We start from the raw sequence: 23,926 nt of genomic DNA on the forward strand, positions 1-23,926 counted from the left end.
CTTTTGTTTCTAGCTAGGTTTCCCAGAGGAATGAGATTTATAAAGTCATAATGTTTGTCTGTCTTCCCCTGTTCCCCATTCAATTTCAGGTAAATTCAGGTGAAGTAGGGAAGTAGAGCATTAAAAGCTGTGCAGTTCCTTCAAATTTCATGAAAATTCACAGGTGGGTAGAGGAGAGAATAATAAATTTGTTCCCCCATGGTGGTCAAGGCTGAAACGTCAACTCACCTCTTATTTAACACTAGAGAATCCAAATGGGGCATGACCTGTGAGACGCAAACCTGCAGTAGGCCAGACCTTGTTAATTTTACTACTGAGAAAGCAGATTGTTTTAAAGAACTATTACCCCTGATTTCCACATCAGAGACAGCAGGTTCTAAGTTGCAGACTCGTGGTGGGCAGATGAAAATAGCTTTGTCTCCCACAGCATTCATGCTGCATTACTAACAAGCATAACGTTTTAGGCTTGCATTATCTTTCAGTTTTCCTCTAATCTACCTCGTAGTTTTCTTTCACTTCTCTCTTTACAAAAAAGTAAAATGCCTGAAAAAGGTGTAAGGTGGGTAAGCAGTGGTTAAACCACATAATACTACTCCATGTTTTGTGCCATCTACACAAGATAGATTGATAGATTCATAGAATACCAGGTTGGAAGGGACCTCAAGGATCATCTAGTCCAACCCTTCAGGGTGAGGATGTAGTTTAAATGAGATGGACCAGCAGCCTGTCAAGCTGGTCCTTGAAACTGTCTAATGTGGGGGAATCCACCACCTCCCTTTGTGAGTTTTTTCCAATGTCTAATAGCTCAAATGGTGAAAATTCTTTTCTAGCTTCCAGTCGGAATCTCCCCAGTAGCAGCTTGTACCCATTACCCCTTGTCTTTGCCATGTGACTCTTTGTAAAAAGGGAGTGTCCCTACTCATGATAGCTGCCCTTTATGTACTTGTACATGGTTATGATAGATTAAGTGTCCAGTATGTTTAATAGTGCCAGTTTGCATTTCCCAGCACAGACCAAGGGCAAGTGCTTTCTGCTAATAACACTTAGTGATGATCTGTCTGTTGAAACATGTAGTTTCTTGGGAACAGACCAACAAAATAGCTATAAAGTTTAACTATGCTTCTTGCCTTGATTACCATACACAGTGAGCTAAACCTTTTAATACTGTCTTTGCTAAGTCTGAGGTGCTTGTTTTCATCCATTATGGAAAGGAGATTGAAAGGGTTTCTGTCATGTTACAGCTGAGGGCAGTAATTATTCCCTGGGGAGTAGCTGAGTGTATTTGATTGAAAGGGCTTAGGGAAACTTTAATAAATTTGCAGCCATCAATAAGATAGTAAAGACTTATGTAAGTACAGAAACGTTAACTAAAAGTTCTATGCATTTCAGCAGGACAAAAAGAGGTGAGATAGAAAAGAAATTGTTCATCCAGTTGCTTCTTTTTTAACTAAACTTTCTTTGAGCAGTTAGTGCAGTATAATTTGAGTTTAACCCAGTGTAGTTCTGACAATTGTCTGCCCCTCATAATGGCTCAATACTTCATTTTGTTTATTTATTTTTTTTTTTTAATTGAAAAGGAATGTAGATTCAGTTACACTAGGAAAAAAATCTATATTAAATTGACTTTTTATCTGTAAATCTTTCTCTTTTTATCTTGAAGTTCTATTTCCTTGTGAGCTCTCCTCTCTAAGTCCAGATTTATTCATGGTTGATGAAATTCTAAGTGCAATATGAAATGTGTAATAATTAGCAGAACTAGTGCAGCAGAACTCCAGCACTCAGTAAATGTGAGCATGGGGTTTGAGAAAGAACAAAAGCAGTTCAGCAGAATGGACGATGGTTTGTTCTTAAAATGCAACATTAATAATGTTGCAGCTCTTTGACCTCATTCTTGGCATCCTAAGGCCTGAAGTGGGAGTTCGATGTGCTGACCAAGATATAACCCCTAATTCAAAGGAACTGCTGCTTGCAGAAGCAGGCTCTGCATCATTGACTAGCATGATTTTACCTCAGCTCTTTACATTTGTGCTTTGCTCTGCTATGCAGAACTTGTCACCATCAAAACAAAATGTCCCTTTCGCTGAAGATTTGCTCTGATTTGGGATGTTTCTAACTAACAAATGGCAGAAATAGAACACTAATGTATTGCCCTCCCTTTTTTGCCTCCCCTGCTCCCTATGAAGTAGTTAATGGATCAAAGAATAGAGTATATCTGTTGTCTCATTCCAGAGGCATACTTAGTCCAGCTGGAGAGGTGGAAAACATGATACTGCTCAAATCAAATGGATTTGATTGTAAGATATACAGCGCCCTTGCTTATAATCTCCTCACCTTACAGTACAAAGTATTTCCAAGTAGAAAACAAGATGCTGAAGTTGCATACAGAGGTGGGGAAGGCTGGATGCCAAAGGGGTTCATGGCAGCAGAACTAGGATCATTATCAAGTGCTGAGGGAGTGTTATGAAAGGCTTCTTCTCTATAAATGTGGAGGTGGTATGATCTAGCACCCAGAAATAAAACACTCTCTAAATGTGTAATGTCGATAAGACACCATACATGTAACTTTAGCTAACCTGATGGATAAACCAAGCACTAGCTCACAGTTTCCACTCGCAGATCCTTCCAATGCCAGTCTCATCAAGCCATACTGTTCACAAGGCTGAAAATGAGCGTGCTGAAAATGTGCTGCTTACAGGAGTGACTGGGAGATGCAAGGACACCATAACTGTCAGGGTTTTGAACATTTGCCATATTGCAATGATGCCTGCAAGAGCTGCCAGAAGGGTTGTGGGAGTCACCCTGACAGCAGCCCAGCTGTAGCAAATGCAGGAGTGGGGTGGGAGGAGATACAGGAGCATAAAGGACACAGAGGATAGGGAGGGTTCAGAGAAGCAGGGGTGATCCCTCAGGAGGTGTGAGTTAGTGTAAATCTCAGTACTACACAAAGACAGTTGTCTGCAGCAGATCTGTGATGTGAATCTTGCTTGTTTTTTCTTCATGCTAATAGTTATTGCAATTGCTGACATTCCTAGGACATAGCCTAATTCTCAGCTGGCTCAGCCTGGTCCTTGACTTGCTCAGAGAGGTGGTTGGAGTGATTGTAGCTGAGGAGGCATTGCTTTTGACAAAAGTGGAATTTGATAGCATGAGGGAGGTTTAAACATGGAGCTCTGCACACAAACAGAAAAGGCAAAAGTATTTCTTTGGACTTCTCCAAGGATGAAAAATTTGCATGATTTAATATGCTTGCTTCCCAAACTCTGTCAACAATAATTAGATTTCAAATTAAGTGCAGAAGTTGGAGAAACAAAGTAACTATTTTCTCTCCTGTTTTTAGTTGATAGACTCCCCTGACAATGCATGTGTTCCTACTCTTCAATGAGATGCATGCAAGGTAGTATTTCAATATTGTCACTGATTATTCTCTCACCACTAGACTTTACTTCTATTTTAGAAGGAAAGCTTTCTTATAAGAAGTCACATATGTGAGCCAGCTTTCAGAAGAACCAAACATCTTTCACTTTTCAAAAACTATATGTCTTGTAAATAGATTATACCTATCAGGAAATGCTCACTGACCGTTTTGTATGAAGCTGATGATTATTATTAACACGTACGCCAAAAAAACCCCAACCAAAACCCAACCAACAAACACCACCACCACCACCATGTCCCACTTTGAGGCAGATCTCCCTTGCCTTCCACTGAGGGCAGGAAAAAAAAATAGACAAACAGATGCAGAAGTGATGGAAAGTTTAAATGGAAAAAGTAGTGAGTGTTTTACAGAAGCTATAAGCACAGTGACACAAAGAGATCCCAATGCATAAAGAGTCCCTTATAGCATACCCAGAAACCTCCCAGCACTCTCCTCCTCCTTACCTAAGGGTACACCCAAAAGCCCCAGGGCTCTTTCTTCCTCCCCCTCCACTGTTAGGCTAATCTCAGCTGTCCAGATCTGAGATTGCCCTTCTCCTCTTGGCATTAGGCCTAGCCAGGCCTAAGAGGCCTTGAGATAACTCCCCTTCCATTACCAGATAGGGAGCATCTCCCACGGGAACTGCAAGGGAAGAAAGAGGAAGTGTGAGACCTTGCTGATAGATTTATAGGGAGCAGGACATTATGGGGATGAAATACACAGCTTCCTGTGTCCACCCACTGGGCTGGACACCTAGGGCACCAGAGGCGTATCTTGTGTGGCAGCAGCAAGAGGCACCCAGCCTAAACTGCCACACACCAATACAATAATGACAAAAAACACAAACCAAACAAAAAAAAACCTGATGTGTATACCTGCTCTGCTCTTTTCAAACATACTGTGCTCCATCTACTTTCTTCCAGGATGCTTGATTTGCATGATAAGTAGAAACTGACTTTAGTGCAGATTTTGATCCAATATGCTAATTGCTGATAGATTCCATATTGCATATTAAGCTAATTAAAGCAGCTTGTTTATGTAAAGAGGAAAAAGCATTAAAATCCTGTAGATTTCCTGAGAGTGTTTTTGATGTTCCTGCACAAATACATAGAAGCAGAGCGCAGGGGAAATGCAGATAATTAATGCTGATGTAAAAATTGTAACAATGGAACAAATTAGCAATCACCCTTGTCTTGTTTAGCACCTTAAAAATGATTAAAACTGAAAAGACCTACTATTATCTGTTCAGTCATAAATGTGTTAGATTTGGTGTTGTGATTTAACTATGCATTTCAGATACAGACAAGGAGATTTCTATGAAGATAATCAGTATAAGCTGACACTGACACTTGCATGAACTTGAGCATGGCTCTTCTTTAGCTATATGCATTCATTTTGAAATAAAACAGCATCTCATTAGCTGGTAAGATCAAACAGCTTATTCTTTGAGATCATCTTCCTGCTTTGTTATGCCCAGTTCTTAGACCTCTGCAATGAGGTGTCCTTTGGAGGCATCTCATTCTCTCCTTAGGTTCTTGAAGGAGCCTTGAAGGATGATTTAGACTAGATTCTGGAGTTTTAGACAGTAAAGTGTGGCATGAAGAGTCCCAAACTAAGTGACACTTGTATTTATATTCTATAATATTGAGGTGATTGCAAAAGATATCACACTATAACTCCACCTAGTTTTGAACTTAGAGCCTGTATATGGATTTTCCAGACTCCTTTTGTAGTTCTGGAAAATTTGCATTATTGCTTATAGTGCAAGAGAATACTCAGCAAAGTCACGGGTTGAAGTCAGATGAATAACTGAAGGTGTTTTGATGGCTCAGTTATTTCATCTGAGAAGAAGGAGATGTGGGTATGAAAGTACCACCCATAGTAGAGACAAGTGAAATGAAAGTTTCATGGGTTATAAAAATGGAAATAGTAGACATTTTTAAATATAATTCATTTTATGTAGTATAAAACTGTGAGAGACCTTTTGCTGTTATTAGTATTATATATTCCATGAATGAAGGACTGAGTGAAATATTTTGGATTTTGTTTGACAGTTCTTTGACCCTGTGCATTTAAAGTGAAGAGTTCCAATTTGTAATAAATATAAATACCCATGGAACAGAGAGATCTTCCTTTCTCCTCTTCCCTCCTTTCCTCCTTCCTCTATCTTGCCAGCTCCTTCTCTTCTTTACCCTAACCAAAACATAGTTTCCACTGAATGAATGAGTTAAAAGGCTCATAACCAAGTGAGCATCAGACACCGGAAAAGTAACTGGTGGGGCTGAGACTAGACAAGAGTCTGTGGGAGGAAGGAACAAGACTTGTCCCTTTTGCTAGAAATAGTGTTACATCAGCTCACTATGCTGTGAAACCATCGCCTCAGTGCTGTTGGTGAGTTAAGTGCCTGTAGTGATGATAGTATACATTTCCCTGCAGTGTCTTGAGAACTTTGAAATTCAGGGACTGAAAGACAAAAATAGATGGTCTTACTATATAAATTGCCAAAGGAAGTGTGTGGGGTGTTTCATCACTTCTCTGCCTGGTTCCTTATGGATCAGTGTTTCATGTCACATATGTACCATTCCATGCTTTCAGATTTTATCAGCGCAGATTCATCAGCCAGTCATGCAAATGTTTATTTTTTATGTAAGCATTGTAATACTAAAATAATGTACTTTGATATTATAACTATGTAATATATAACATGTAATGTGTGTTCACACATGCAGGTACATATTTACAACTGATATGCCAGAAAATACCTGGAATAATGACAAAAAACTCTGTGCCGTGGACACCGTGACTTCATTGTGCAAAGTGCTTTTTGTACTCTAGGTACTAGGTGTGCCTGCCAGGATGGTTTAGCTAGTAAAGCTGTGATGGGAAATACAGTCAGGTCTGTGTCTCTTTAACATACCTAGAGAAGTGCCACCAAGTATGTCCAGCTGCAGCCTAGCACGGTAGTTCTTTCCCTCTCACATGCTGGTCTGCTGGCTGCAACAGTCTTGGGTCTTACCCATGCTGGGTTCCCCAGTTTGTGATGCAATGCAGCATTAGCTCAGTCTCAGATAAGAAACTGTCATGTTTTCACTGTTATCACTAGTAAAAAGAAATGTTAAATTTATTACAAAGTGAAAAATTTAGGAAAGAAAGACCATGGCTTCTATTTGGAGACTTTTCTTGGCAACCTTTTCTGGAAGCTTAAATTCTGTTGAGACAGAAAGGAGATACATACATAGTATAGATAGATATGTGTATGAAAATATGCATGCACCAGCACAGTTTATTTTTGGCACTCCAATCAAGGCTATCACTTTTATTTTGAATCAGAGACTCAAAACACCAATTCAAGTCCTCCATCTTATTAAGTGGAAGTCTTTCAGGATGTGGTTCTTTTAAGATCTGAGCTTGGAAACAGCACATAGAATTAAATGCATAATAGGATACTTTTTGACTGCCAGTGTTTTTTCTTGTATTGTCTATGTAATGAAAGTATTAGAGTTGAAAAACAAAAGTAAGCTTTATGACCTGTGAAATGTTTGTGGCACAATAAACAAATCAATTACTCTCCCTGGCATCAGGAGCAGGGGTTAAAAAGGCTCTATAAAGAATCTGGGATAAGTGCTCATGTGTGTGTGGTGGAGAAGGTGAGGTGGGCTGTGCCCTATGAAAACAACAGGCAGTTTCTGATCCTCTTGTTGAAGAATGAGATCAGATTACATAGATTAGCATCCCTGTTGGCCAGATACAGTTCTTCACACTGCAGGTAGGACTTGGATACATGAAAGTCTGTAATTTAATTGTAAAGCATTTCTATAACTAGTGTGTGTGTCTTGAGAAAACAATGCAGTCACTGTAACATGAAAGAGGAATTGTAAAGACATTAACAGTCTTTGGTGTTAAAAAAAAAAAGTTCCTGCTGCTAAACCAGCATCAGCTGTAGTCACCTTGATCTTTGTCAATTCCACCAATTTTTATCAGGAAGCATAAACTTCTATGGAACATGGTATGTTATTTATTTCTGGTTTATTGTTCCGATACTGCTCTGATCAGCTACCTCTGTTTAAGTGATGAAATGAGCTTGTTCCATTTTAATCAATAGAAGAGTATCCAGGAAAGTAAGTATGTGATCGATTCCAAAAATGTCAGCCCTTCTGGTCAGTAAAACTAAATTTGTTTCACTTTTGCCCCTTTTAATGCTATATTCAATTTTTTATTCTTGACTGCATTTTATATCCTTAAATCTGTAATCCTTTTAAACTGTTCTTAGATAAATGCTTTTGTTGATGTTTACAAGAGGGAACTCTTATCAGTTTGAAGTGCCCATTGGACTAAGGCTGTCTTAGGCTGGTTCCAACCCATCAGCATTTCTCCTTCTGTGAAATCCAGCTTCCCCCTCCCCCCCGCTTTTTTTTCTTTTAATTCCTGTGTAACATCACTCTGCCTTCATCAAATTCCAGACATCCTTTGCTCCTTCCACATTTTTCCTTTGCTCCCTTGCAAGTGTCAGGCAAATGACTGAAGGAAACTTCTGAAATAGAGAAGAAAAAGCACAAATCAGAGCAGCCAACATCAAGGGAAAGAAAGAAATAACAAGGTGTTTGCTTTGGCAGCACAAACATTAGCGTTATCTAGGCTCCCCCCATAGCCAGTGGGGGGGAAAAAAGACAGATACTATCAGAAGGCAATTAATCTCATTCTACAGTAGATTTTAGAAGGTATCTGAAAGTGTCTGGCTCTCCACTGACAACAGAGGAGCCCAGATAACCACTCGAGACAAATACTTATATTTTAAGTAGCTTGAGTTATGTATGATGAAATCAACCTGGAGCACTGGAACAGGATGCCCAGGGAGGTTGTGGAGTATCCCTCTGTGGAGATATTCAAAACTCACCTGGATGCATTCCTGTGTGATCTAGTGTAGGTGATCCTGCTCTGGCAAGGGTTTGGACTAGATGATCTTTCGAGGTCCCTTCTAGACCCTAATATTCTGAGATTCTGTGAACCCCTTCTGAGATTTTTCTTTGGCAGCTTCACTAACACAGAACACCACAATTGATGCCGCTCAGCAGCCCAGCTAAGAGCTACTGCTTCACTTGGAATGGAGCACCACAACATTCCCATTTCAGAAATACATACTGAGGCTTCACACCCTATACTTCTACTGATTCCCAAATACAGGCCCATCTGCTTTTCGAAAGCGTGCTGTTCCTGTCCTTGATATCCTCTAGCACATACTTATATCTCCACAAATTAATCAAATCATGAGGGTATAATACCAAATGCTCCAACAATTTGGTCTCAAAAAGCATCTGGAGTTGGTTCTCATGATTTGCTATAAAATGTGGCAACACCCTTTTATGACACATAAAGCTGAAAGCCATACAGATGTGCAAAGATGAAAATGAATGAAAAAGTACATTTCCAAAAGACAGCTCTTAAAATGAAGTAATAATTTGGGGGTACCAATGCTGACTCTGAAAATTATTTTGGAATAAGGAGATGAGAACTTGCAGAACCAGGAGATGATGGCTGTAAAAGCACAGTACATTTTGAGAAGCCTTAGTGCTTCTCTCCCTAGCACTAAGAAGCTGAAATGGGGATTTGGTCATATAGTCAGAACCCCATTTAACGGGCTGAAAGAAGGGGAGCTATTTAAACCAATCTTTTTAAAAGATGCTAAAACATGAGTGAAGCAGAGCATTTCAGCAGTACTGCACCTGCTAGAGCTGGAGATGGTCAGTCATTAGGGTGGTTGATCAGCTTAGACTAGGGAGAAAAATACAGCAGTGAAATTTGAACGATGTGAGTGAAGTCGAGATGTCCTGCGGCTAGAAGGAAACTGTTAACTGTGGTAATGGTTACTGGGATATCAACATGGTCCTTAGATGCTGTAGGGACTTAAAATAACACTGGTAACAAAATTAACCCTTCTCCAGGAAATTAAATAAATATTACTTTTTAAAGTTGCATTATGTTTCTTGTCTTGGAAAATGTGAACAATGTACAGTTCAGTCTTTCATCCAATGTTATTTTAGTAACATCTCCACTGTCTGGAACTCTTAAGATTCTCCCATGAGACCTAGTAGTGCATCATCAGTGGTGATGTTTTCAACTGGGTCAAGACAAGCACTTACTCATCAGTGAATGAATTATCTTGAATTTAATGTGTTCAGTTAAACATGGATCAAATTCATTCTCTGATTGCAATGTAATGGTGACTCCAATTTTGAAGTCTAAGTGCACAGGAAATGCTTGATATAGGTTATTTCATTCAATAGATTGGTCATTCTAGGAAAGATTTCCTTGGAAAGTGGTGTGAAATAATTTCATGGCTGGTTTAGGTCTGATTTTGTAGCTGATACTAGGTCATGAGAGAAGAAAGACTATGATAATCAGGTAACCATTCTCAGTAACTTTGTGTTTCATAATGGCTATTGGTCTAATTCCTGCCATTCTTCCATCACTTGAAGATAAAAATATGGGAAAATCAATCTTTATTTCACATAGCAACTTTCACAGAAACTGTATATTCAAATGCTTTAGCAGGTTAGAAGGAATGACAAGATAAATTACAGAATGAATAATGTGAACTGGATTGATGTAAATCAAGAATGAGTGCTCAAAGAGAATGTTTCTGAAACTGAATCAGCAGCCCAGACTGGGAAAACTACTAGACTGAACATGCAAAGTTTTTATTTGGACAGTACAATGTTAAGGCAAAATATTTGCATGCCACTTTTCCAGGTAACTGGAGTTGCAAAAGAGTTAAGTTGATATACATAATACCTGTGAGAACGGGACAGCAAGCTGCTGGCTGGCAGGAAGGAGGATGGGAGAGATCCTCTATTCAAGGGAAAGCTTTGTGAGGCACTTAACAAGAAGGGTGCTAAAACACAGTTTTGAACTGTGGACTTTCACACCATAAAGAGAAATGGCATGCACAGATGGCTGTGTGAGCCACTTCTTTTGTGTTGCCCAGCACAGCCATCACACAATGCTGAGCATGTGTGAATGTGATCAGATGCTAATTTCACCCATCTCTATAACTACCTGTCAGAGCAGATGGTGAAAGTGAAGTTCCTGATAACTCAAGAGCCCTGTTTATCTGAGCAGTGAAGAAAAAGTCCTGTCCTAAAGATCTCCATGTGTGCCTGGAGGAGCTGGAGTAAGCACACTCGGAACCTCTGCTCCCTTTCCTGTCTTAATCGACTGTGCTGCCTAAGCTGTCTGAGGCTAGAACCATTAGGTCATCCTGTTGGACATTTCCAGTTCATAGACACTTCTGCAGTCCCTTGCTCTTGTGACTGGCCTAACTGATGAATTCACTGCAAAAGCTGAACATCAACATCACTGGAAGAGAAAAGTGGAAGGAATCTGCATTAACTTTGCCTACATGTGATATAAATTAGCTGTGACTATCTAAGGCATAACAAAAGATATTACAAATTCTGCCTTTCAACATTCTGTCCTTTGGGCTGTGAGGCAAGGAAATGAAGGCGCTACCTTTATTTCAAAAGTGAATTTTGATTTTATTTTTTCTCCTTGGCATAATAATTGATACCTCTCATGTGGTTTCTGTATTCTTCCCCAGCATTTGTTTATCTAGTTATTTCTGCCTTTTTATGCATGTGAGGTTTCTTAAATTTCCCAATGGATCTCTGCCCTGTCTATGTTACACCAACTGGCCTTTTCATGTTGCCATTTTTCCTAATTAACCCTGACATGATGCTGGAAAACGGCAGACTTCTTCACAGGCAGTAAGACAAAAGTCTCCTTGACTGCAAACAAGAAAATAACACCAGTCCTTATAATTTATTCATTGCAACTAAAACCTAGATTTTACTTTGATAATCCCTGGGAGTGCAAATTACTTGAAATGGGTGAGACAACATAATAGTTGCTGCCAACACTTCTACATCCTTCCCTTCTGCCTTGGCTTCATGGTCGCACCCTCTCATTTGCACTGGGTGTAGCGTTTGTCTCTCCTCACAGTTACGTGATGTAACTAATTCTGGGGAACAAATAGTTTTCTGCCTAGGGGGGAATTGCTCTGGCTTGCTGTGTATTTGGGCAACCGCAGGGGATGGGATAGAGGGCACACTAATTCGGGAGAGAGAGCAGGAGAGAGAGCTGGACAGCAGGGAACCAAGAAAAGGGCAGGAGAGCAAGATGATGTTTCAGATGGCACTAAACAGTCACATAGACTCAGCTCCATGCCCTGAGGTGCTACAAACAGCAGCAAGAGGAAAGAAAATAAAGATCTGTGTTATTCCTGGTAATATCCAACAACATAAGACTGGGTTTGCTGAACTCAACAGTGATGATACAACAGAAAGGCTATAGGTTTCTAACTTGGTAATGATCTAAACAAGAGACCTTAATCTACATCCCTGCTGAGGTGTTGTGGTAACAGATGCAGGTCATGGGTAAGATTGTGCAAGGGGTGAACAGTCATTTTCTGGTTTGGATTTGAGATGCAGTTTTTGTGAACTTCTGCTCTTACCTCTTCATCCTGAAAAATTGTAGCAGATTTATTTAAACCTATGTTAAGTTCTGAACTTGGAGTCATGGGCAAATCAAGCTAGTAATGAGGCCCACAGAGTTAAACTATTTTAGGGAATGTAATATTAGGAGCAGCCTACATGCATTTCTTTTCCCAATTTGTTTGCTTCAACCTGTGTGGGAATAAAAACCTGTGGCATAAGGCCTTTTTCAAAGCCTTCACTTTCCAGGGCAAGAGGTATTGGATGAGAGTTTCTCAATTTATGTCAATGAATTCTCTGCCTGGACTGAAAAATCCTGAGAGTCTTGGTAAGCATCACAAAGCTTTGACTGAAAAATCCTGCCTGGACTGAAAAATCCTGAGGCTTGATAAGCATCACAAAGTTTGGAGACATCAGAGGCCATACAGTGCATAAGCAGCCATTCAGCATAAGCAAAGTCAGTCTGTTAGATATAATGTAACTTAATCTGATACAGAGGTGATTTCAGAAACAAAGATCTGTACATTTCCCAAAATCTCACATCTACTTTGTCTAAACCGAGAGAGTGAGGCATCTCACACAGCGTCTAGTGCTAGGAATGACTGTCATTGCCTGAGAAGCTGTGCCTTTTGACTCAGAACAGGAAAGGGCTAAGTTAGTGTCATGAGGAAACCCAGCATGTGTAAGAACAGATGAAACTGGAATTTAGGTGTGATTGTTAGGCCCAGACAGTACAGTTTTCAGTGTTTAATAACTAGATTCTTCATTCCCTTGTAAATAAGCAAATTATTGTATTCTGCACCTAAACCAGGAGTAAATGTTCTGGCAATAACAGCTATAGAGAAGCCTAGCTGCACAGCAATGGAACAGTAAGAGCAAGACTGTTTCTTGAGTAACTGTTAAAATATATTGCTACAAATAATGAATAGTTTTCCTGACAAAACATACTGCTATTAAAAATTGAGAGAAGATGATGTGATGGATCAGTTTTAGTTTTATTTAAAAGTACTATTTCTTTTACTGTTCAGCAAGAACTCCCTGTGTTAAAATGAACTACAATGCTTTTCTTTCTTGGCAGTATTATGCTTGTGGACTCAAAACTCCAGCAATCACCTACCACTTAGGAAAATTAGCTTTTGAGTTTACAACAGCTCTTCATTTGATTGTCTTGGCTGCCATCTTTAGAAGTCATTAATTTTGTACCTTGTTTATGTGTTTCTTACATTCTCAGTATGGGAGGCTTGAGAGAGAATATAAATCTGTAATTTTGTTTTAAGGATATTGTTTTGTTTTGTTTTGTTCTTGTACTATTCCTTCTTTTGTCATTCAAATACATATATATATAAGGCAGTTTAAGTTGTAAGAATTTCTGAGTGTCACATTCTGCCACTTTATCATTGTCATTAACATCACTTTAGTCAAGAAACAGTCCTCTTAATTTGAAAGGGACTGCTTACTGAAGTAGTTGCTGGTAGGCATGGAGAAGAGCAGCGGACTTGGGTTAACAACATTTGACATGCTGGCGACTCCTTGAATGAGTAGGTGATCACCAACATAACTGAGGAGTGTAAAGCCAACTCTATAGCTCCTGCCTATACTACAACTCTCTACAATCCTGTCCATACTGCTATATACTACTGTGCACCTTTATATGTGGTCTCTTGGAGGTATACCATGAAAGTGAAAGGCCAGAATACTCCTTAGGTGATATAAGCTATCTCCATGAGTGGAAAACGTTGGTTTGGGGCTTGTAGGCCATCAATATGCTGCTCATGTGTGAAATGAAAAACCACCTTGAGGTCAGCATCCAGTAAATTCACTCTGAACTCTGGAAATATGGAAACACCTGGCTAAGCCCACTGCTGCTCTTTCAAATAAAGTTAGCGGGTTCTGTAGCAAATGCAGCTGCTACAGGGCATCAGAGCCTGCTGGTCTGCAGTGATAATACCTCTCTGCAAGAAGCCCACTGCCTTTTGGATCCAATGAGTTGCATGCCAAGATCTTTAGGCAACCAGATGCATGAGACATGACCTACCTTACTGGAGAGCCAAGGGACAGCAGAGGTTAAAGGGTGTCTGCAGGCAACAGTGCTTTCTTAGAATTTCTGCCCCTTTAGGGCAGGGTGGAGCTGGCTGCAAGAGGGAATGCAGCAGGTTCCCAACAGCAGCTGCTACCATCAGCCTGTATGTGCTCATTTCCTCCTCATTCCATTACACAGCAATCCCTGTGGCAGTGCTGCCTTGCCTTTTATTAGAAAAGTGCATCAGAAAGTATTTGGAAGCTTTGATTCTTCTGCTTTTAAAGTGTACTTCTTGCTGATTCACAGAGAGCTCTTATTTCCACATCTTTGGTATAACTTTGACCTCTGTGTACAATGCTGTGGGTTTACACAGCTGTTATTTCTTACTTGCCCAGAGTCTTCTGAGGAAGTCTCCAATGTTGTGTCCCCTCTTGACACTACCGCACTCTTCTTAGCCTAACATAAGCCAAAGAGCTAACATTTTGACTGGGTTTGTTTACACATGTGACAACAGTGTTCAGGTAATGCAGATATGGATTTAGTATAGGCAAAAGGGATATATGAACTGCATGGATGTAATTTTGGTTATCTGCCCCTGGGCATTTCTGAAATATGCATTGTGAAGGAGCAATCAATGGCTTGCAAATAACAAAGAAGTTCCAAATTTTTAACTACATTCCTGGTCCATATGCTCTATGAATTAAGGATACTGTTCTGTTAGTTTTCAAGAGAAATTTTTAATCTGTTGCAGTTGTTAATTGTAACTTAATACTGTGGCAAATTAAAAATAATCTATCATACACAATGTTTCAAAGGGTTCCTCTTGCAACTTTGCATGAGAAGTGCAAGAGATGTGAGAGATGTGCGTTAAATTATATTAAAAATATAGCCATAGAGGGTCTTAGGTTCACCTTATACCCTGCTGGTACCCACTCATCCAAACACAATGTGCAGCATCTTCAAAGTCACAAAATCCTGTGATCTGAGAGAGGAAGGAGTCACAATGTCTGTCCCTCATCCCTCAGTGGTACTAAGGGAGGCACCTGGACAGGCATATGTAGGGTTTCTCTTTCGGACTCATTTTGTCTCACCTTGCTCACAGCGCCAAATCCTTCAGACATGCCCTCACAACAAACCAGTGTTGTCTCAAGAGCGTGAGACTCAGTACACTGACTGATCTCTGATGGAGACATAGCAGGGCTCAGCCTTTCCAGGTCCTGTTGCTTTCTTCAGAGTAAACTGGGCAGTGAGCTTGCCGCATCTGGGGTTGTGCTAGCCTTGCAGTTCCTGGTAGAGCTCCATCTGTAGCCATCCTCGGAGAGACAGTGAGCACAGCTAGCAGGGGTATCAGCATGCCCAACCTGCACACCCTTTCCCCCCAAGCCCTCCTTACCACCACCACCTCCGCTGGTGCACAACCAGTACTCTAGCATTGCACTATCTGCCGTCCTGTTGATAAAGAATTAATAACGTTGGATGAACTAAGCAGTTGGGAGGTAGCATGATGTCTGAAGCTATGGCCGGTAGGCTGATAAAGACACCCTGCTGTCTGTACTGCAGCTGGGACATGTACTGTGCTCTGCTGTGCCCATTCAGATACTGATGGGCAGCCTGGGAGCCCCAACAAGGGCAGGGGCGAAGGCAGCACACCCCAGCCCTTCCAGAGGTACCAGTCCAGTGAGCCTCTGATTTTTTTTGTGTGGCATAAGTTGTTCTAAGCATATGTTATCATCTGGGGAGATAAAAGGTTTTTAAAAGTTCCTGGGATAGTTATTAGCTTACTACAGTGTCTTTGTCTCTGTGTGTGGACTATTACCACTGCAGTAAAGCTCTAGAGATTGAGGTGAGCCAACAGGACCACTGCTCTTTTTTTGATTATATAAGTTGATTTAGAAGAAATCAGCATTGAATTTAAGAACTCTTAGAGCTGACCTGATTTTCTCCAGAAAGATATAAGCTTTTCTAGTGGACTCGATGGTATCTCAACTCAGCATCAAGAATTTCTGCCTATTTTGTAGTGTGTGACTGGCATCCACCCACATCAAGCTGAAGTGAATTACAGCAGGGGGAACTGTTGTTTACAAATACTAGAAAAAATTAGTGCAGTTGTTTTACTTAAAGAATGATACTGAAAGCATTACTCAATCTGTTTTTCTCTTCTCAGTTAGTAGCCTCCATCGTGTTTATCAGCTTTGGCGTGGTCGCAGCGTTCTGTTGCGCAATAGTTGATGGAGTGTTTGCAGCACGACACATAGTAAGTACAGTGATTTTCGGTCATTTTTTCCCCATTTTGATTACTTCTTTCTAGCAGAAAAGCACTTTGGTTTGGTTTATGTCTAGAAGGTTATTAAATCTTTTGATAATTCACTTTGTTGGAGAAATGTCTTTTGGCAAAGAAAAAACAACAGGAAAGCCCATCATACCAATGCCCAGAGATGATGCCAGCTGCTTATTGATCACTCAGGTTGTTCCAAATACAGAGGTGGTGTAAAAGGAGGTAATGACAGGTGTGCTAAAATACATGCCTTCTTAGGAAAGAGAAGACACTTCAGTCACCACCAGCATTTGTTTCCTTTTGCATAAAGGCTTTGTGAACATGGTAAGTATCTGGAATGCACCATTGATGAGCACCAGAAGTCCCCAAGGGATCTTTAGAGGGAAGTGGATTGCAAAAACACATAGGGAACATTTTGTTGGAGTGAAGACAGCAGAGGAAGTGGTAGGCTTTGGTTAGAGGTAGTGTGAAGGGGAGACTGAGTGACAAAACCCCTAAAATTCACCATCTGCCTGCTATCACGGGGTAGGTGGTTCTTTTCACCAGAATGACAGGTATTTCCAGCGTGTCTTCAAAAAATGCAGTCCTCCTTCTTTCCCCAAACCTATTTCCATCTCTGTTTCAAAAGCACATTTCAAGGTACTGCAGCTGCAGTAGTGTTACTAGTAGTTCATTACTGTCTGAGAGCCTTGGAGTCTTTCTCACGACCTTCTTGTGTAAGGAATACAAAAACTTGGAATACAGGGTTTTTTTATTTTGGCTCATGGAGTTCAAATTAAAATATTGACAAAAGGGATCAACAGAAGAACAAGACAGACTGAGTTGTGGGTTCATTAAATATGCTAGTTTCCTTGTTAGATATGTGTTGTTTGCTGTTCTATCTCTACAAATCAAAGTAAACCCAGCCTTTTAATTGAGTTTTGATTTCCAAAAGCATCAGGAAATAATTATATGTTTTAATAGACACTATAACTCAGATGCAGTGTGCTACATAATACAGCAAGTATGATGGTATATTTCACCCTCACTGCTATGAAATATCATGGGCCTGCTCATCTTTCTGCTTATGTTCATTGAGAGGCACCATAACACCACTGGGATCAGTAGAACTCTACTTAATTTTCTGTTAGCAAATGCATCAGAACACTTAGGCTTTGGATCACTTGGAGCATAAAGCTGTAAACTGATTTTTGCTGTTATTGAAGAGGACTTTAAACCAAATGTGGAATTCACAACCTCACATGCATTGCACAAGGAGGGAGATTCTATTGATATAAACAAGTGAGTTGTGCAATGTGAGCATGAATAAACACTGCATTGTAATAATTTGTGTTATACTAGACCCCACATGATGTTGAAGTAGCCTGCTTTTACTTGGATTTGCCCTGCTGTTGCTGTGGATGACACCTGGGTTAACTTTGTCTCTGATGAACATAAGCCCAGGAAGCCTTTCCAATGGAGCTGCTTAAAAGAGGAGGACAGCAGATCCCTGTTTAGATTTCTTTGTCTTTAAAATTCAGTGAATGTGTCCCCGAAAGTCATTGCCAGTTATTCAGATACTGGACCTGTCTCCTAATTTCTCAGAAGCCACACTTATTTTTGTCCTGTTTTGATGTGATCATTAGAAAGCATTCTAAAGGTACTTGTACATTCTTATACCTTATAACTGAACTGCTGATGCTAGTCATGGTGTTACCCTCTCTGAGGCAGGTTATTGTGTCAGAGGACAATGTGTGTGCTCAAACACAGAGCAAGTCATTGCCCCTATCATCTTTCTAGATACTTCCTTTGTAACTTTGCACTCTTTTAAGTTCCTTTCACATAATGTTATTTGGCTGTTCTGGAAATGACATTTCTTCCTATCACAACCAACAATGTCAAAGTTAGAATTATTACTACACCCTTCTATATGAAGAAACAGCACCTCATACGTAGTACCTAGAGTTTAAATTCTCCTCCTCTTTATTGTAGCATAAATATATGTGTGGCATTGCTTGTTGTAGCATGTCCTTGATGTGTCATGATGGACTAAAAGTGTTTTAGTTCATTGCAGTTCTCTCTGGAGAGAAAGTGAGCCAGCAAGTGGTCGTAGGAAAGTACCAAGGCAGAGTCATTGTACTCAACCAAGAATGTGGCATTGTACATCTTGAGTGCAGTTCTGTATCTGGTTAAGCTAGTTACTGGGCATGACTGCATTGTCTGTGCAGAACTGGAGACTGGAAGGGGCTGGTCACCATCCAGCCATCCCTCATAGTACTGGAGGTGTGCAACCTAACAACACAAATGTCCTCCCGTCATGGCATGATATGTTACATGGAAATCTGTTTCCAGATATTTATGCTTGGTATGAGTATTGTTTATCACAACTGTCTCTCTTCTGGTCTTCTTCACATATTACAGAACAAAGAAATATGTTCTGGTATAATTTGTTGGAAAACTAATTTTTGTGTCAACATGTTCAAACTTAGTCTCAAACTCCTCCTCTCTTTAATATAGAGCTTAATAGATCAGGGGTACATCACCTAATTTCTCTAACACACCTGGGGACATCTTTAAGGGTGGTAGTGCAAGTACAGGAATGGTAAGACCTTATCAAAAGAAGGTGTGTCATGCAGGCTATGGTGTCATTGACACTATGTTACGTCCACTTATCATCACAGCTGATTTCCTTCAGGGAAAGCAGTACCACCATGTTCAGTCCATTTCTCACAGGCCAGTAGCAGCCATTTTCAGACCTACATTGTGCCATTCCTTCTTTAGCCACTGCCTTTAGGGGATAACTGCTCTAGAGTCAGACAAAACTGTCCGATTCCTTATCAGAGAAAGGACAAGCTCCTGTCATGTCAGAGCAGGTGCCCAGATCTACATTAAAGCCATGAAGTTTTCTTGAGGAGGAGTTGGGCAGTGTTCACTTTTCTGTCTCCGGTATCAGGGTGCTAACACCAAGACCCCAGGTCCCTTTTCTCCTGGAGGGAGAAGTACTAGCTGAAGCCAAGCAGGCTTCAGACTTACAAGAAATACAACATCCTTCATGTCAATATGGAATAAGAAATGTCTTCTGTTTCTTATTTTATTTTTAACTTAATTTTAGTTAGGAGGGATGTGAAGAAGACAAATCACATTATTATAGATTTTTCTTACTGTAGGTTGTGAAATGGAGCCCATTACTGTTGCATGTTTTCTCCTGCTCTTGTAAAACTGTGGGTAGAATAATAAAATACTTTCTCTGTTTTATTTTCTTCCCAAGAAGACATAAAATGGACAAAATATTCTTCCAGGAAAGAGATGTATTTCAGAAAAGAGATATTTCAATTATTTAAGACTGATTTTGAAACACTTTCCTGAATAGAAAGCTCTGGAGCATGGCACTTATAAAATTAACAACACTGGAGGAAAAGTAGCTTGATTTAAAATAACAAGAGCTTGTTAAGAAAACCAAAACCAAAACAGATGTAATTTACTGTGAGAAGTTAACTTCACTATTGGTCCTTTAGTTGCATTTTTCCCCTTAAAAAAAAAAATTAACAAACCCAGAATAAATGAAGCAAATCAAAGCTGGAATTTATATGGAGTCATGCTATTTCAGAGGAAAAAAGGGGGGAAAAAAAGCTCATCACAGGAATCCATTATCTGCATTCATGTTTGCTTGAGACATTTTGTTATTTAGCAAATGAGAACAACCCAGTTGTGCAACAGCTAATGGAGTTCATTCAACAGACTCCTCTCACCACATAGTGAGACCCCCCCTGTCCCACCTTCCATACATAGTGCCTCCCTGTTATTCATGACTGCAAGCCTTGCTTATTGCCACACAAGCCTTAGCTTTACAGCTATTCCCCAGGAATAAACTAAAACAGCCAACAGCAAGTTATGCTGTGAGGAAATTGCCTGCAAGATCTTCCTGAGAATGTTAGGAAGGTGACAGATAGCAAAACCGTAGGCAGCTATTTTAGGCTGTGGAGACAAATGCTTTGTATCCTTTTCTCACATGCTCAGCTGGGAATCACAGAACATCAGTACTGATACATGGCCGCTCACATTTTCCTGAAGTATGCGATAGGAGGAGACTCAGGACATTCCTGAAAGCTCTAAGAAAAAAACAAGGGCTCAGGCACAGAACTTGCTTGACTGTAAGAATTTCTTTTTGATCTTCTTGATTACAAGATACTCAGACCACATCCAGACAGATTTGTTAGAGGGGATCTACTAAAAAGAAAAAAACAGAGCTGAAGAGCTTGGGATAATAGCAACAAGAACACCAGAAGATACAGCAGTGAAATTGCACCTTGGGAGTGTTGCCAGTATGCTTTCTCTGCACCCCTCTTTGCTTTATTTTCTCTATAACAATTCTTCAGGTAGTTCAGTAAAGCAGTAAATATACCCCTTTCTCCTTATTGGACAAGCCTAGTTCCTTCAACCCACACTGGTACATCTTGTCCTTCATTTTTCTGATCATTTACTGGCCCTCCACTGGTCACACTGTAATTTGTCAAGGTTTTTCTTATACTGGAGAGAGATTAAAATTGGAGTGATGTGGCCTCATGAGTGTTCAATGAAAAAGGTGAAATAACCTCTTTTCTTCAGAATGCTGGTAATGTTTTGCTAATGCAGCCAGGTTTGCAGCTGGCCATTACTTTTACAAAAGCACTCAATTTCCACTTGTCCACAAATGTATCTGGGTTTTTTTTGTTTATTTGCCAAACTTGTCAACTTGATCTGTTGCCTGAGATTATTCCAGCTCAGGTGCTGTATTAGAAATTGAAACCTGAAATAGACTATGCTGAGGGAAATTATAAGAGCCTGAGGAGAAAAGCATCTTGCACTGTTGTTGTGCAGTTTCAGACCTCTATTTTTACATAGATAGACCCTAATCCAGTCAAGAATTTTCTTGTGTCCACAAAAAAAGAGACTGAGAAAGTAGCAAGTTGTGAAACACTGGGAAGGCTGGTCCAGAAAAAGGAAAAAAAGGTCTACATATCCATAAGATTATCCTGCTCAAGATCAGTGGGCATTTGCTCATTGCCACTAGACAACACAAACCCAAATGGTTGCTTTGTTTACAGGAGAATTGGGGAGTTTTTTATTCTTGCTACAGACTGCCTTGGATCAAAATAGTGAAATGACAGAGGAATAAGAGACTATCTGTAAGGGGTTTGTGATGTAGGATAATTCTGTAAACAGTTATTCTGAAGGAGACAGGGTCCCAACTGTAGTGCCTCTGGGATAAAGACATGTTGTGGTGGCTTTGAAATATATTGTATATACACACGGTAAGTGATCTTGCATTTTAGTGAGCTAAAGCATTTTAATGAGATTACATACACAGACAGGAGAGGCTTCTTGGTGCCATAAGTATGACATCACTCACTTCAAACAAAGGTTCAGATCCTAACCTGCCTAACAGCAGAGAACATAGCAGATTCTGATTTACGATAGCAGATTTTCACAAGCTCTCCTCAGCACTTCAGATGTGCAAGAACTGGAACAGAGAGTCAGGCTCTAACCCTGGGCTCCCATTTCACACTCTTTATATCTCTGTGCCAGCTTTACATTGATGAATGAAGTTATCAAAACTCATGTAGATGTTAAAGGGATATGGGTTTTTTAAAGAAAAGGAGGGTGCTGTGGAAGGGCAGAGTTGCTTGTCCATCGTGAGATATAACTGCACTTCAAACCAGGCAATTATAAGCTGTTCCTTTGATCCCTCTCCTCTTCTGCAAAGCCACTCCTGTGTCACACTAATTTAATTTAATTTTCAACTGATCTAGTTTCTTCCTTTTGATAGCAGTGGCTTAAGGAACTAATTGAAATAGAACATATAATCAGTCACTAAGCCCTGAAATCAATCTGTAGCTGAAGCAGAGGATACTAAAATACTTAGTCCTAGCAAGGCATCTTCACTCACTTGTGCAGCTTGTGGACTGCTAAAGTGTATCAATTGGGTAATTGCCTATAGATTGGGGAGTTTAGAAACTAAACTTGAGATGTCTGTTTGTCATATTTGTAGAAAAAGACAGGCATGATATAAACTCACCTTCTAGGAAGTATAGTCATGGCAGTGGGAAAACAGAGTCTTTCTTCTGGGTGATACTGATGTAAATTATGCTCTGGTGTTGGGTGATAGGTTGGACTTGATGATCTTGAAGGTCTTTTCCAACCTGATTAATTCTATTCTATTCTATTTTATTCTAGCTGGTAGAGCTGCAAAGCTGCTGTACTAACATCAAGATGGCAGCCTTCATCCAGTGAACAAATAACTCTATTCCAAAACTGAGGTTCCAGCCAGCCCTGGGAAAAAAAAAAAAAAAAAGAAAATAAAAGAAAGAAAAGAAAAAAAAAAAAAGAAGTAGGTGTGGGTTTCCATTCCCTCAATTCCTCCAAAAGATTTAGATCAGAGCTATTTTACATTGTACCTTTCCGTGCTACTGAAACTAGATCAGGGAATTGAGTGCTGCTTTGTTCTCTCAGAAACTAAGCATGAAATACTCTTACTTACACAGTATTTCATGCCTTTAGACTAAGAAGCTGCAAAATCACCATGGCCACTTGGTCCTTTCCCAGGAGAGAAGCTCCTGGAGATAACAGGGAAGTTGAATTAGCACTTTGAGGTTTATCAGTTTTGGCAGACACCAGTGCTTTCATTGTTTCATGGGTTACAGAGTACAAGTCAGGTATCATAAGTAAAAACAAAAAAAAACCAAAAACACAATTGTGGGATTTTAAATAAGACTGGCTGTCAAAAAGTGGCATCCCTTCCTCCCCTGGTCTCACAATTCTGCCTCACCCCTTGTGAGGTGAGGAGCACAGGAGCTTGCCAAGGGCAGACTGAAGGGATAACTCACCCCACATTCTCTCACAGTTTCACAGTATCACAGTATCACCAAGGTTGGAAGAGACCTCAAAGATCATCAAGTCCAACCTATCACCCAAGACCTCAGGACTAGACCATGGCACCAAGTGCCACGTCCAATCCCCTCTTGAACACACCCAGGGATGGTGATTCCACCACCACCCTGGGTAGCACATTCCAATGACAAATGACTCTCTCTGTGAAGAACTTTCTCCTCACCTAGAGCCTAAACTTCCCCTGGTGCAGCTTGAGACTCTGTCCTCTTGTTCTGGTGCTGGTTGCCTGAGAGAAGAGACCAACCCCCTCCTGGCTACAACCTCTCTTCAGGTAGTTGTAGACAGCAATAAGGTCTCCCCTGAGCCTCCTCTTCCCCAGGCTAAAAAACCCCAGCTCCCTCAGCCTCTTCTCATAGGGCTTGTGTTCAAGGCCTCTCACCAGCCTTGTTGCCCTTCTCTGGACACCTTCAAGTGTCTCAATGTCCTTCTTGAACTGAGGGGCCCAGAACTGGACACAGGACTCAAGGTGCAGCCTAACCAGGGCAGAGTACAGGGGCACAATGTCTTCCCTGCTCCTGCTGGCCACGCTATTCTTGATGCAGGCCAGGATGCCATTGGCCCTCCTGGCCACCTGGGCACACTGCTGGCTCATGTTTAGGTGGCTGTCAATAAGTACCCCCAGGTCCCTCTCTGTTTGGCTGCTCTCCAGCCACTCCGACCCCAGCCTGTCGCTCTGCATGGGGTTGTTGTGGCCAAAGTGCAGCACCCGGCACTTGGATTTGATGAATGCCATCATGTTGGACTCTGCCCATCTGTCCAGTCAGTCAAGGTCCCTCTGCAAGCTAAGCTGGGTCACAGTGGGATTGTCCCATTCAGTGTACCTC

At 40.6% G+C, this 23,926-nt stretch overlaps 1 protein-coding gene across 3 annotated transcripts in view; it reads left to right on the forward strand.

Moving 5' to 3' along the window:
• Positions 1 to 23,926, forward strand: part of TMEM255B (transmembrane protein 255B) — a 77,528-nt gene that overhangs the window by 13,862 nt on the left and 39,740 nt on the right. For all 3 annotated transcript variants that reach the window (XM_068168757.1, XM_068169889.1, XM_068169462.1), the window contains one exon: positions 16,086 to 16,175. In XM_068168757.1, the coding sequence (XP_068024858.1) occupies positions 16,086 to 16,175 (90 nt within the window). The remainder of the gene's footprint in view (positions 1 to 16,085; positions 16,176 to 23,926) is intronic.

This window comes from Melanerpes formicivorus, unplaced genomic scaffold, assembly GCF_026170545.1.
Source record: "Melanerpes formicivorus ecotype bairdi unplaced genomic scaffold, bMelFor1.0.p_v2 SCAF_1, whole genome shotgun sequence".
Taxonomy (NCBI): Eukaryota; Metazoa; Chordata; class Aves; order Piciformes; family Picidae; genus Melanerpes; species Melanerpes formicivorus.